This window comes from Lates calcarifer, linkage group LG19, assembly GCF_001640805.2.
Source record: "Lates calcarifer isolate ASB-BC8 linkage group LG19, TLL_Latcal_v3, whole genome shotgun sequence".
Lineage (NCBI taxonomy): Eukaryota > Metazoa > Chordata > Actinopteri > Centropomidae > Lates > Lates calcarifer.
Genome location: NC_066851.1, coordinates 16,038,328 through 16,053,956, shown reverse-complemented (window position 1 = coordinate 16,053,956; position 15,629 = coordinate 16,038,328). Strand labels below are relative to the sequence as shown.

Sequence of the window (15,629 nt, the reverse complement as noted above, 5' to 3'; positions counted from 1 at the left end):
TCAGCAATTTCAACCAGTAAGAGACATTATTTGTACTGACTATGATGCAATGATGTAAATAAATGTTACTCAATCTGATTTTACCCCTGCCTATAGAAATATGTAAAGTATTGCTTGTAGTGTAGAAAGAACAGTATAGAGAATAAAGCACAGAAATCAGATGAACAGACATGACAATTTTAGTTTCCATCCATTTTATTGAATTTATAGACTTTCAAACAAACTTGTACAAATTGCAAAACAGCTTTTGGTAACACCTCATTGTTTTCTTATTATCATTATTAGGAAATAAATTAAGTGAATAAAAAGTAAACAATGTGAATAGAGAACATAGAAATACAACAGAAAGAAGAATACCACAAAGAGCAAAGAGAACAAGAAAAAAAAAGAAAGAAAAGAGGCAACTGTTTTCCACAAAAAGACTGCATCTCATTTGCAGTGAACTGAAGCTGAAGTGCTAACCAGGCTAACCGCTGGCCAGCTGAATATACAACTGAAGTACCTCCAACATTTTTGTACTGGCATTGTGATGAAAAGCCCATCTTGAGCTGCGTCTAGTTTGAAATTTACAACATGGAATGTGTGCCACTTCGCAATGTAATACTGTATCTGCACACCAGGTGGCATCACTATCACACTACAGAAACCTGCTTGTTCCTGCCACCCACTCCCGACTCCAGCAATTTTCATTTTCTGTGCCTGAACAGTTTGGGTGATAGGAAAGGAGGATGGCTGGCATTTTAACATGAAGCCCCCTCAAAGCAAATTTAGTTCATTTTGTTTTCTTTGCAGTATGCTCTAGTATACTCTAGCACTAAACAATTCAAACACTGTGGAGCATTTTATAAAGCTTTTTGTTTATTTTATTTGGTCATGTTAACAGTGTGAGGGCTGGCTTTGAAGAGTTATCGCAATCAGTGCTGTGCAGTGCTGATACTTGTCTGCTTCTTCACTCAAAGACTAAAAAAGGACACCATTTATCCAGTATGTCTGCAGGTGAAATACTGAGCCTAAGTGACTCATTAGTTAAATGTCTCTGCATGGATTTAATTTTCCATGGGCACAAAACAAACAAAAAAAAACATCAGGATTATATGGGGGGAAATGATGTTGATTAGAACAAATAATAAATAGACCCAGGAAAATATCAATACCAGCTCTGTGTGAGAAGCGGCATATTTTTGCGTGGGTGTGTTGAGGTACAGGGAGACATAACAGAGCGGAGGAATCGATGCCCAGAGGGCGTTGTGTTCGGGGTAGAGCGCGTCCACTGCCAGCAGCATCTGATTTAGCCTCTATATTTCATTCAAGCCGGTCACTTCACATTCTTCGCTACTCATAGGGAGGTGCACTTTTTTCAATGGTTAAATATACAAAATGTGCTTGTGCACCACCGACCGCAAAGTGCACAACTGCACAAGCTGTAATGAGTTTGAATAGTTAAAACTGGACTATAAGAGATGTTGTTTGTGTCTACGGATTTAGCATTGCACATAAATCTCAGTCTCGTTGAAATACGCTGGAAGGATTCTCTCTGCTTTTTGAGAGGTCAAGGCAAAAACAATTTTCAGTCTCCATTTTGTTTTTATTAAAATGAAAAAAAAAAGAAATCCTCTAACTCAGTCACTGTGCCCCTCTACAAAGAAAGGGCATTTCCTTACATGACACATAACCTCAGAAAACCTCAAATGGCATTGGAAGTAAAACCACCAAAAAGATTATTTGTTAATAATATCAAAAATACCAACAAACAGGCCAAAAAAAAAAACAAAAAAAAAAACAGATTGGTCACAGCAAATTTATGTACACATACACATTAAGAAAAGAGCTGTCAGTGGAGTTGGGGTGGGGGTGGGTGAAAGAGGAGAAAGATTTGGGCAATTAGATAAGCCCTGTATCTTCGCTATACAGGGGAGTTACAGGGGTTGCCGTGACGGCAGACCGAGGACGGACAGGGTGAGAAGGGGTGGGGGCGTGGGGGGAGCCAAGGCTGTACGTTCACCTCTTCTTGGGGGCTTGGGTGGTGCGGGGTGGGGTGACGGGTCGACCAGAATTTACACCACCGTACTGGTACTTGGCCTTCTTCTCTGAGGGCTTTAGGATCTTTAAGACACAAACACAGACAAACAGAGAGAGATGTATGTGGGAGCGTTTCTGACATTATGTGTGCAATTTCAAAAGGACATTAGCGTAAATGAACATGTGCCCCTACAGTTTTTACATTACCTGGAAGGAGCACATGAGGGATTCATCGACGCTCATCATGCCGCCTGCGTTGTCAAACTCCCCGCAGTAGTTTGGAGCGGAGAAAAGTGTGACCAGTTGGCGTTTGGCAAAGAACTCGTATCCATCCTCCACAACCTGTTAGAAAGACACATGACATTATTCTCGACGCCTACAGCGATCAATACTAAGAAAACAGATCTTCGGCTAGCTTCAGAATCCAACTTAGCTATTAAGGATGACTGTACAAAACCACCTACACCTGAATCAATATGAAATGTCCAATGCAGAACCAAAATAGATGCAGATATGTGCTCTTTGTGCCTGTTGTTTAATCAATCAGAATTAATCCAATTCTGATAATCAATTGTGTTCAGGTAAATGTAGCTGGTGTCCTGTGGTACAGTGGCTTGTCATTCTGATTCATTTTACAAGCAAAAAAATGGATAATAACTATGTGCTAAATAAAGTTAGAATAAATGATACATGGGGGAAAGAATAGATGAAATGGGAGCAGGAAATTAGGGGCTACTCTGTCGCACTAAGTCTATTAATATGGGGTTTAGCTCTGGGGTCTGTGTCTTCTTATCAGTCACAGTAATTACTTGTACCAAAGAGACACAATCTAATGGAGGTGAGCTGTCATTAAAGTGCATGTCTGACCGATTTTAAGTCCCTGAGACAAAAAAAAAAAAAAAAAACACCCTGCAAAATCAATTTGCTTGCAGAGCTCCCACTGTTTACACACCATGTCCAGGCTCTCTACCTTAATTCCCTCCATAATTACCTGGTGGGCTCTGCAGATGAGGTCCAGGTCATGGCGGTTGAGGAACTTGCTGACCACATCGGCCCCGAAGGTGAAGGAGACCCCGCGGTCGTTCTCTCCCCAGCCTTGTACGTCCTTGTCCGGGTCTGACCACAACAAGTCGCACAGCAGGCCTAAAGGGGCGCACAGATGGAGAGGAGAGATGGAGGAAGAAGGATTGCGGAAGTTAGGAAGGAGTTGAAAGAAGAGCGTAGACAAGACAACATGAGGGGGAAGGGAAGAATGTGCTAAAATCCAGCTGACTTTGCTGATGTATCACAGAAGATCTACTGATGTAACAGTTGCTCAGGAAGAGAGAGGCTGCGTGTTTTCGTTTAAAGGTAAACCTCAAACTCCAGGGAGAGATCCAGAGGAAGCGGACATGTTCAGTTTAAAGGATGAGCAGGCACCTAAATACGTGCTGACACACACACACACACACACACACACACACACACACACACACACAGTACCTGTATCAGGCACGTCTGTTGGCCTCATGATCCTGCGAATCTGCTCCATTGACTGCAAATCAGGCGATAGCCCTGAAACAGAAAACAAAGACAAATATATTTTGAAGAAAACCTTTAAAAAGCCACTGTTTATATTTGAGAGAATGGTGTGAAATGAAAGCCAACAGCAGCTTTCTCACCTCCATGGCAGCAGAAGATCTTCTCATCAATAATAGCAGCAATGGGCAGGCAGTTAAAGCAGTCAGTGAAGGTCTTCCACAACTTAATGTTGAACCTGCGCTTACCTGTTGGAGCACACAAGCATAGATTATTAACATGATTATATAAAGTACAGATTTTCAGGGACGTTTGCGTGCAGGATGGGTTTGTTTCTACCCACACTCATCGTAGAAGCCGTAGATGCGGTTGATGGAAGCACACTCGTGGTTGCCCCTGAGCAGGAAAAAGTTCTCTGGGTATTTGATCTTGTAGGCCAACAGAAGGCAGATGGTTTCCAGGGACTGCTTCCCTCTGTCCACGTAGTCGCCCAGGAAAAGGTAGTTCGCCTCGGGAGGGAAGCCACCGTACTCAAACAGCCTCAGCAGATCTGTGTACTGCCCATGGATATCACCTGAGGAGAGGATGTGAGAGGACGGGGAGGACAATGTGTTAATTTGATAATTTGCTGTAGGTGCAGTCAGAAGGATGACAACTTAGAGAGGAAAACAATGAGCAGGAATTAAGATAGTTGAGTGAAAGAGCTGATTAAAAACAGTGGTGATGCAGTTTGTGAAGAAGTAGAGATCATGAATAGAAGCTAGAATATTGTCAAAGCTTCTACAGGACTGAACGCAAAAGCAAATATTTACACCCACATATGTGCACACAGCAACTCCTATCTCTCTGAAACTTTATGAACTTCAGGAACACAAGCAGACATGTAGGTTGGTGGGGATATATGACTGTGACTATGCTTTCCTGGGACTGCAGCACAGAGCCCATGGATACACACACAAAATGAGCCACTACAGCTGCCACCAGATCAATGCCGTGGCCCACGGGAAATGAGCTTACAATCCAGGCTAATCACAAAAAATAAAGGACGCACATCCACACATCCGCAGAAACTAACTTCATTTTAACAGCTCTCCCAGGATTCGGGGTCACCCTCTCCTCTCTTTGACATCAGTCAGGCGGTGATGAGCCGGAGGCGCTCTCTCACCGAAGCACAGGATCCTCTGCAGGGGAGCCTCACTTCATCACCTAGCCAAGACCTGTTTCCTTTTATATCTTCTTGCACCAACTTAAGAGCTGCTCTAATTTGGGCTAAGCGCTCCAGACGCAGATGACTGCAGAGAGAGAGCCTCACCAGAACGGCTATGGACAATAATAACAGGCTTTAATGTGACCAGAACGGAAAGCAAAATTCATGCGCCACACTCTTTTTATGGCAATGCTTCATTACAAGATGGCACCAAATACAAATTAAATGAAATTGGTCTTGTTAAGCTGTGCAGATGTCTGACCCTGAGATTAAAATAACCAGCAGAAATTGCAACTTTACGCTGGAGTCATGAGAGTGGCTGCCATGGTGTTTTCCTACTTCATGGTGCCTGTCAGTGATCTAGGCACCAAGACGCAAAACCACGACTGGCACCAAACCGATATGGCTACAGGCCTATATTTATATTTGCCTGTGTCTGAGGATGGCATGTAAAAGCGCACTTTTCCGTGCAAATGAATGATTAAATGAATGTTGTTCTGAATGTTTGAAGTCTGGCTCTGTTTTATACTCTGCGCTGGTTTGTGATTCACCATCAATCATTTTCTTTGCCGTGGACACGCCCAGCTGCCATCTAGGGTTTTGATGCAAGTACTGGTAATGGTATCAACATCACAGTCCTTCACATTAATAATACACTATCAATACATCAATGGAACAAGCTTTTAAGTATTAATGCAGTTCTCCAGCAACATAATCCAGGCCACAAACCTTCTTTTGAGCTTTACCTTCTCAGAGGAGAGTGACAACAAGATTTAAAAAACATATATTTCAGTTTTATAGCAAACAAATATTGAGCTTTATTATGTTCCAGTTAATGTTGCTTAGACGTTGGTCTGCCACAATAGTAAAACTAGTCATATCTTTATTATTCTGTTTCTGGGTATACATAAACAGTTAAAGTCTCTAAAGTTAAGCCTGGAACAGACCTCTGAACTGTCTAAACTTACGAATACTACTAAGTTTGATCAACACATATTTTTTTTAGTCTTGGAAGTAAGAAAATGGACAACAGGGTAAACACAGAGGACTGAGTAAATACAGAGGACATCCCATAGGGAACATTCTTGCTTAATTCTTGCTTGTCTCTGCACCAAAACAGAAATGGATGCATAGCAATAAACAATTAGGTTCGTTCACTCATGCTGCAGTTTCCTCAGAAGGAGAGGAAACGTAGGAACACATTTGGATAAAATGGTAGATGCAGACACATGGCAACATAGACTGTAATCTCTGCAGCGACAGTTCGAGGTGAGTGAACTTTGTAAAAGCAGGGCTAACTTGAGCTGAGCTGTGGCTCTGTAGTAAAACCTGGATAAAGTGGATTATAGAATAATGCTCTTTCATTCATTCACGGCACACTAAACTCTTTCTTGGCTTTGTTTCCATTTTCAGTGTGCTGTTTTTATTGTATTTATTGTTTTTCTCCCTCTCACTTGGAATGATTAAGCAGCCAGTATGTGACGGTGTGAAAATATCTGTCTCTAGAAAAGTTTTTGTTTCAGACCAACTATCATCAACTATCATGTACTTGAATTTGTGAGCTTCACCTAGACTGGCTTTCTATTGAGCAGCCCCCCACCGCCTGCCCTCTCACAAGGAACTGTAGGATGACAGTGAATTATTTACTCAGCACTGCCTCTGCAGTGTCAAAACAGTCCAAGAATAGCAGCCCAGAGATTTAGGGTTGAAAAAGCAGAGCAAAGAGCGGAAAGCTAAAAAAAAACGCCAAAAAAACTAAAGGAGCGCTGAACTTGAGGTCAGTGTTATAAATGAACAAGATTTGTCTCAGAAGACAAGACAATATAAAAGCAAAGGTCATAACACAGCTCTACAATAATAAAAGTGCACAATAGTGTATCCTGTGCCACCCATGTGTGGTACACAAATATAAGGCAAAATATAGTAAATATTTCTATTCATGCTGCACTACTTCTATGTACTGAGAGAACACGCCAATAGGTAAATCAAATAAGTAATGATTAAATAAACAGGAAAACAATGCCTATGCCTGCACAACGTAATGGCCATTATATTAGCCGAGCATGAGGACACTGGTACTTAAGTAATAAAGCTATAATCAAGCGTGCTGCCGCATGACCTTGTGGAGTCAGATAATCAGCTGGTTCAAAAACACCCACATCAAACACAACACCAGTGTAAAGGAGCACTGAGTAACACTGCTCAGAGCACATTTCAAGATGAAAACAACAAATGAACAAAAAACATTAAACAAACTGCTGACTGTCCATAACTGTAACTTAGTCTGTCTTTGCTGTTCTACATGGCAGGACACTTGCATTAAAAATTATTTTCAAATAACAAAGGATCCACTTCACACAACAAAGAAAATGGGCCAAAAAAGCACAAATGCTCTATACTAAATGAAAAATAATATATGCAGTGTTTTATTTCAAGTGTTATTTGAAACTTAAAAATGGGGTATGATTTATAACAAGGTGAGAATATCACCTTATAAATACATATAACACCTCATGACGCACACATCAAACTGAAAAGAAATAAAGGGCAATTAACAGAAATTACCTCAGGGTGAGAAATTAATAGAGGCTGCTGGCAATCTTCCAATAAAATATGGCTAATGTAGTTTATTTATTCTTATGTTATCAACTAAACAGCTGGTAGGCGTTTACTGTTTGAAGTATTTCTGTATATGTAGTTTTTGTACTAGATACAGTGAAGTTGTCACTGTAAGTCTCCTGTATCTAGAACCACGTGTGACCCCGCTGACTGTGGACAAACACTGTCAGCGCTTTCTCTGGTCTTGCTGTGTATTCCGCTCCAGTGGTCAGTGCATGGAAATAATCTAGTTTCAGCTTCTTTGACAAGCTCTGGCAGGTAATTTCAGTCGAGAAAATAAGAGACTTATTAATTAAAGAACGGGTTTATAAGTTTTCAAGCCCATGCCCCCAGTCTGTATGAACCCTTAGACAGGTTTTTCTTGCTGTAATTAGTCCTCCTGCTCATACTGGCCATCAAAATCTTCTAAAGTTACAGCTTTTTAAAAAAAAACAAAAAAAAAAACAACTCTGTCTTCATGTTTCCCTGGACAGTGTTTTCATGCTGTTGTGTAGTGAGAACATAGCAACAACATGAGGGGATTCGGTACTAAAAATACTGCAACTTTGGAAGATAACTACTTGATTTGTCTCCCTCCGACTGCTCAGGCCTCATATCATCTTCAGATACACTTTGGAATACATTTTGTCACAGAAGGATAACTATTCCATTAAAACCGCATTATGGAGGCATCTTTTAAGGGCAAGTATGAACAGGAGGAATTATTACAGCAAGAAAAAAACTGCTTCAGTTTCCATACAGATATCTGGCAAGTGTTTAAGTGAAGACAGACTTGAAAAATTATGAACCCAACTTAGAAAACACTGCATTCTACAATGTTTTCATCCCCCTCTCTTTAGTCTGTGAACTGTTTGTGCTAGTTTTCAGTCTGTACTTGTACTCAGACAATAATTAAAGGCACCATATTCAAACTCAGACCTAACAATGCTGAGAGTGTGAAAATGTATGATAAATGTTACCACAGCAAACCTACACATAAACAGTAAAAACATAGCAGCCATGTTTGTGGTCTTTCTTCAGCTAATTCAACAGGCTAACAAATCAATTACATTTTGTTCCGTCAGTAAGGTCCTATTATGGTTAACATAAAAGAGGATTGTGATTGCAGGGTGCTGATAATCACTATCATCTGTCTAGATTATTTTAGTAACCAAATTACAATCCAACACATCCTCACAATGCTCACAATGAGGATTTGATTATTATTATTCGTGTCATTGCACAGGGAACATTACTGTCAATTGTTGAAAAATCCAAATTTACATTCTACTGTTTAAATAAATGTTAAAACCCACAGTATCAGAGATGCCAGTTTAGGCAAAATTGTGCCAGTGGCATTAAGGTTAACATGAGAGAGAGAGAGTAAGTACAGAACCTGATCCATGTGACCTTAGTAAATAATTAAATGCATCCACTGTTAGGTCTTTATAGTTGGTGCTGGTGCTCCGAAAGCCTGCCGTCACAGCCGTGGGTTAAAGGCAAGTAATCAGCCTGGGGTTAGAAGCAGCAGCATCAGAATAAAGACAGTAAAAGAGAGACAAAGAGTGACAAATAACACCACCTAAGACTCATGCATATTTTAGAGTAATGTGCCAGGGTTAGGCCTGCATGGATGAAAACATTTGAGGCTTTTAAAACAAGTTATTCTGATCACTGTAGCATTAGACACGTGGATAACATTACTCTCTCAAAATTCAATTTGACGAGAAACAAAAATCAATAAGACTTCATCAAATTACTCCTCCCCATTACCAAATTTATCACTTAAAATACAAGTCCTGCCACCAGAGGTTGATACAATAAGAGGCCTGCATGCAGTAACAACAATCAAACAAAGTAAATGTGCGTGGGAGGAAACTGGTATGAGGAGAGCCACAGATGAACTGTGTGTGCGCCCAAGCATATACATGAGCTTGTGTACTGTATTTTCTAGGACTGGCACATCTATTAGACTTAGAGCTCAGAGTTGTTTGCAGTTGCAGCACTACACTGGGGGAAGAGATAAAGCATGTGGGAGTGTGCTGAGATGTGCAGGAGCCAGCTAGAGATAGTGATAGTGGTTGCTGTTTCAACTGTTGAGAGGGAGCTAACGCGCGAACATGCAGCTTTTTGCCCTGCTTCGGTTTGTCTACGTTATGCGTGTGAGACAGTGATGCACAATCTGTGTATATGTTTTCCCAGTCCCCTACATGTATCCTCCTGTAACATACACAGGGCAAGTCAAGCCAAGAGAATAACAGTGGCTTGATATATGACCCAGGCTGAGGCAGTGTTATCCCGTCTGGTTACATAAGTAAACTCTGAGCTGCATCAAAGAAATAGATTGCTGCTCTGGGCTGTGCAAACCAGGCTGTGCTCTACAGAGTGGGAGTTTGCCACTGGCGCACCCAACCCTTCAGAGTCAGAGAATGTAGCTTTCTGTTTGAGCTGCTCTTTGAAAATTAAGATTATGTTGCTGCTGTTTGACATTTTGTCAGGGGTTATAGGGAAATATTCAAGGCTGTATACAGTACATGTAAAATCAATTACTGGACCACGGAAAAAAGCAAATGTCGAAACTGCTGACATTTTGTTATGCTTATAAAAAATGCACAAGTGCACAGTTTGTAGACAGGGCCGTTTTTTATATACTATACTATATACTGTCATTACCTTTTATATGATTAATTACTCACTTGAAGTGCAGTGTGTCAGTTCAAGTATTGGGGGGAATACACCGTGGCACTGCAATAATTTTCTGGGATCAGTTATTTGGCAGGCAACTAGTGCTTGTGTAAATTACTTTTTTCTATTTTTTAAGCAGTTATTTTCAGATTATGCTTCTAATGTCCCCCCTGTGCTTGTAAACCTCTCAGTTTAGAAGTGTTTTAAAGGAAATGTCACAGTAAAGTATGTTACAAAACACAGAGGGTAACAAGAAAGTGAAAGCAAGATTAACAAGAAAGTAACAAGGAAAACTAAGGAATCAAGTGGTAAGAAAATGATCTAAAAATAAGAGAAGAAATATACAACACTGACCACAGATCTTCAGGGGCGCCTCAAGCTCCAGTAGGATGGGTTGGCTGAGGAAGATCTCCCTGGATTTGATGCAGAGGCCTCGCACCTCTGCCTCGGTCATCTGAACTATCTTCCCCGGGCGACATCCCCGCACTGGAGAGGAGAGAAAAGACATTGTCAGTGCTATTAGTTTTCATCATCATTGAAAGTGTTAATGCAGCAGCTCCAGAACCATCCCACCACCACCCCCAAACACCACAAAGTTCATCAGAATGAGGCCACGATGGAATAATTTTTCACCCAAGGGTAGGAAAAAAAACTGTTGTAGCAGAACCACAAAGTGATCTTAAAATCTGATGAGCTGTGGGCGTAATGATTCTGTAGCTTATAGCTGCTAAGTCTCAGCCATACTTAAGAAACCCACTGCTTAGACTATGAGAGCAGCTTGCATCTTTGGCAGCAGTGGTGTGGGTTTATTGGCTGTGTAGTTGCACTGTTAGCTTAAGCCTACTTTCTGGGGTTCTGCCACGGCTCTGGGTGCAGATTTATCTTATACCGATGAAAAGAGGAGTGAGAACTGCAAACGTTGGCCACAGTCAGCAGCTGAAATAGACGGAGATATGAAAAGTGAGAGTGTGTTTAAAAACTGCTTCCTCGTCATATCACCTGGAGGCCAGAATATATGACTGCAGTTAAAGTTTCAGGTAGTAAAAAAAAAATCTGTGTGTGAAATATGTTAATATTCGTGTTTTATTCCAGTTTTAGACACGCCTGGTTAGTGCGATGTCTCTTAAAAGAAGGCATCAAAAGAGCAGACAACAAAAATTACAGCTACACAAAAACAGAAATGTAAATTAAAGAATAACAGGTGGAAAATGATCTTATAATGCTGATATTAAGTGCTCAATAGTCCCTTATCACTTTTAATTATACACACACGGGTAATTGGACTGCATTTATAGCACACAGCCCTTTTAACTTGAGTCCTAGTTTGACGTCACAAAATGCGAATCACTGTGTTGTGTGAAAATCAACTGTTGACGATGAGAACAAAAACGTTGAACAAATCTTGGGTGAGGAATTATGTAATAACTAAACATTTTAGTATCGCCTTGAAGCTTGACGCCCACTAAAGGATAGATGAGCCTGGTGAAACGAATGCGTGATATTCAGAGAGGAAGTTTCCTGAAATCCTTTTCCTCCTTGCTTTTTTGTTTCCTTAAAGGATGGCAAATTATAGAATGGACAAACAGGGAGCAGTTTAAACCGGATTAAGTTGTGTATCGGCAAGGAATTCCCAAAGCTTAGCGAATGCATTTCTGTGCATACATAAACGCACACATGTGCGCACACATGAGACTTACACACTGTACTCATACTCCCTCACTGTCGCTGTCTCATTAGTCATGTAATCCAACCAAATCTGAGAGAGGAGAGTGAACCAGAGGAAATATGGATCCTCACAGACGGTGACTTTGTGTGCCAAAAACTATTCCAGGGCTCCACCAGGCTTAATTATCTGTTGCTTTACACCATCAATTTTCTTTATCATGCATCTACTGTATCTGCTGCTTGATATCCATGCACTGAGCGTGGTGTGAAGCATGAAATTGCAGAAGCAAGGCTCTTCAGTCAAAGGCCAGGCCTCATCAGAGCTGAGCGAGTTAAGCTCGGATGCTTAGCCCGCTCGGCTTTAACACTGAACCTTTCACTGTTCGCACTTCTGCAGGCTGGCACTTTTAAAAGAGATTACGTTCTTAAGAACATTGAGGGGCAAAGGCTAAAATGAAGCAATGACAAGGATTTGCCAGCATCATAAACCGAATCACTGTTTGTGTGTGTGAGAGAGAGAGAGAGAGAGAGTGTGTGTATGTGTGTGTGTGTGTGTGTAAAATTGTGCGATTGTACGCGTGTCTGGAGAAAGTAACAGATTGTTTCATAAGTTTTAATTCCAATGAATAAGTACTCTCACTGACACTTGGCTTTTTCCCAAGACCACATTTTCTCAGACAGCAAAACATACAGTAAGTTATTATGTGATGTCGTGATACAGAATAAAAGCTTAAGGCCTTTTAAACTGTCTGGTTTAGAAACTCTGCCTTGGAGAATTATAAGTCTCTCGATATGGTTGACCTGTGCTGAACATGAGAAGATATCAAGGAATGTGTTTCAGAGAAAAACTGGTTTTGTTACAACTAAATTATAACAACGAGAAACAGACCAGACTTTTATAAGGGCTCACACAAACCTAAAGTAAGATACTGAGATGCCTGTTTTTTGTCTGAGCTAAGTTGCAGAGTGTTTTCTAGAGGAGATGATGACTAGTTTACTATCAATTAATCTGCCCATTATTTCTCAATCGTCTTGTCTATAAAATGATACAGTTTCATAAGGCTCAAGTTAACATCTTCAAATAACTTGTCTTGTCCAATCAGCACTTCAAAACCTGCAAAATTACTGATTTACTGTGTGGAGCATGAAAATGCTTGCAAAGACAGGAGCAAATCCTCAATCTTGTGAAGATGGAGCTGAGGACTATTTGGTGCTTCTGCTTGAAAAAATGACTTAATGAAGAAATCAATTACCAAAATAATTGCCAATTAATTTTCTGTTGAGAGACTACTCAATTAATCAGCTCTGGTGCATTTTCTCAGTTAGATTCACTGAACCTTTCAGAATAAGGTTACTTAAACAACTTTATTTTCTTGCATTTCTTCCCTTTGAATCCAGACTAATTTTATCAGCAAATATCACAGCCTGTCATAGAAATTAACTAGGAAATAATTCTGCTCTGGTGGTGACATTTCACAAAAAAGTAATTTCTTCCAAGGAGAAAACCAACAGAGAAACTAGGGTGCATCTTTTCCTTTCTTTCTTGACATTTATGATACTCCTAAATGAATTTGCTCATTAGATTAAAGTCTATCGTGCAACAACAACAAAGCCCACTTGATTCAAGCTCTTTATTAAGTTCACACCACTAACCAGAGCTAAATGATTATGTAAGACGATGAGACGATAACCTCCATTAGTCATGTGCATGTCACTTGCTTTATTAGCATGACAAAAGAAAAGAGAAATCATCACCGTTTTACAACAAAGAGATCACAACAAAACTGACCAGTGTGAAAGATGCCAATGCCAAGTCCAACTTGAATTAAAAATTACGAGCAATGCAATCAACAAGTCACTGCAGTCCGAGCACAGGTGATCGCAGTGCGTGGAGTGTCAACAAGCTTTCTAGATGAGAAAAATGGCCAGCCACAAGTCGCAGTCACTAGCTGTCAAATACCAATTACCGCAAACCTTCACATGACTGATGATCATGAGGGTGCAACACTACAGATGTGATTTTGTTTTTGGCAAAAAGTTGACTGCAGGCTGTGAGGAAATGATATTATTTATTCTTTCTGTTTATTTTCAATTATTGTTTGCCATGTGGTAGCTATGTTAACTCATTTAAAATCAAACTGCTAGAAACACAAGGCAGTTGCAGTGTGGCAGCATTTTCCAGCAATAATTACAAACACAAAATCTTAGCATTTCAGTTCTGGCATGGCGTTTCATCCCCAACAGAGTCACAGATACTGATGGAAAGTATGCCAAGGACAGCTGAGTTTGCCTTAGTGGTCTGGTCTGACTCAAAGGATATCTCACAGGGGAACAGAAAACTCCCCGCCTTCTCTATAGCAGGTGGACAGCCAACACAAAAGGATTTTGCCATGTCCCTCTCTTTGCCAAATGCAAAATCTGGTCCTCACACACCAACAATACTCCTTTGATTTTACCAAGTGTGAAATGTGACTGTGAACACAGCAATGCAAGATGATGTGTTTGATCTGTAGATATGAGCATTTCTGGGAGCAGGTCAGAGAAACACACACTAGTTTTCAAACCTGTTCTAAAAGTGCAAGGTCCTATATTTGTGCTTTGTTATTATTCACCTACACTAGCACATTTATAGTGGATGTGTGTGCACCATGGGCCCTGTGTGCATGAGTGCACTGAATCATAGCAAACTGCCCACTATAACACTCCTACAACCCCAGTGAGGAGTGAACAACACGGGATAAAACTGCCTCACACACGCACAAAAAACATGCTACCATACAAGTTAAATTTGACCAGGAGGTACTAATAGACACTCAATAACAGATGGAAAGGTTGGTTATATGTTTACGTTTTAATCTTAAATGTAGGCCTGTTTCTATGGCTGATATATCTGTCATAAAATCCCCCCTTCCCAATAACGTGACATTAACCAGGTCACCATTAGGAATTGAGGAGTATATCATAACGACAACTCGCAGCACCGCGGATATGGAGTAAATATTAACCGTGTCAAGGGCAGGGGCGCTGCTGAAAATCGGTGTTGATGCCCCAAAGAAAATCTATTAACTTAACCTACGTGATGGATGTAACCGTTACCGCCATTACAAATGATTCTTATTTTAATATTGTACCGAACAGGACAAACGTCCCAGCCCCTCCTATCTCGACACATACCAGTCGTACATCATTTGGCAGACAAATGAGCTAAAATACAGCAAAAAACACAAGGCAGAAAGTTTAATTACATGCTTAAGTAAAAACCACGACACGATAGAATTTGTCGCCAAGAGAAACGTAGCTATTACTGCAAAAACTGAGAAATGTAGGCGTTTACCGCTGACAGTGTTTATAAACACGGCCAGCTAACAGTAACGTTAACCAGAGCTAGCCGGGGATACACCGTTACGATTGGCTGACGTTAGCCCCACTAGCTAACACTTTTTCCTGCGTTTTCTGAGGCAACGGCGGTAGTTACGGAATAAATCTGACGCCGGGCGTAACGAAACCAAACCGCTAACTCTGTTTAATGTTATAAGCTGTGTTAAAGTTGGTTCACCTTCCAGAAGCCGAGAGATGAGACTGTCCACGTTCAATTCACCCTCCGCCATCTTCAAACTGATGTTGTAGAGTGTTGGCCGGTTTTATTCCCCCCACAGACACCAGGAGGCGCTGTTGACACGAAAACAGCTGGTGTAACTACACTCTAACTTTAACCATATTTATATTGATTCAAATAATTTATTCAGAGCTATGAGCTTACAGACACATCTTACTTTAAATTTAATCCAGCATACACGTTATTATTTTGAAACTAATCTAAAATAATGGCACATATTTCTGTGAGGTCAGCAGTGGTACTCAAACATTCAGATTCTTACTTTTACGAGCAAAAGTTATGCATGTATAATCTTCTCCCCTGCTGCAGAAGTATATATAC

The 15,629-nt window shown here is 40.6% G+C and overlaps 1 protein-coding gene across 1 annotated transcript; it reads right to left on the bottom strand.

The window, feature by feature from the left end:
* Positions 1-177: 177 nt before the first annotated feature.
* Positions 178-15,344, bottom strand: LOC108875036 (serine/threonine-protein phosphatase PP1-beta catalytic subunit). Its single transcript, XM_018663685.2, has 8 exons — positions 15,249-15,344; positions 10,382-10,513; positions 3,881-4,111; positions 3,681-3,785; positions 3,502-3,573; positions 3,011-3,162; positions 2,227-2,361; positions 178-2,103 (listed from the first exon to the last, which is right to left on the bottom strand). Exons 1-8 carry the CDS (start codon positions 15,298-15,300, stop codon positions 1,999-2,001), a joined length of 984 nt encoding a protein of 327 aa, XP_018519201.1. The 5' UTR covers positions 15,301-15,344; the 3' UTR covers positions 178-1,998.
* Positions 15,345-15,629: the final 285 nt, after the last annotated feature.

What these genes read in the sequence shown, in the direction of transcription:
- LOC108875036 (XM_018663685.2), bottom strand. Translation starts at nt 15,300, where the DNA reads ATGGCGGAGGGTGAATTGAACGTGGACAGTCTCATCTCTCGGCTTCTG. An exon ending in CATCTCTCGGCTTCTGGAAG is followed by an intron (nt 10,514 to 15,248) that starts GTGAACCAACTT and finishes TCTCCTCTCCAG; the next exon opens with TGCGGGGATGTCGCCCGGGG. An exon ending in CTACGGCTTCTACGATGAGT is followed by an intron (nt 3,786 to 3,880) that starts GTGGGTAGAAAC and finishes GTGCTCCAACAG; the next exon opens with GTAAGCGCAGGTTCAACATT.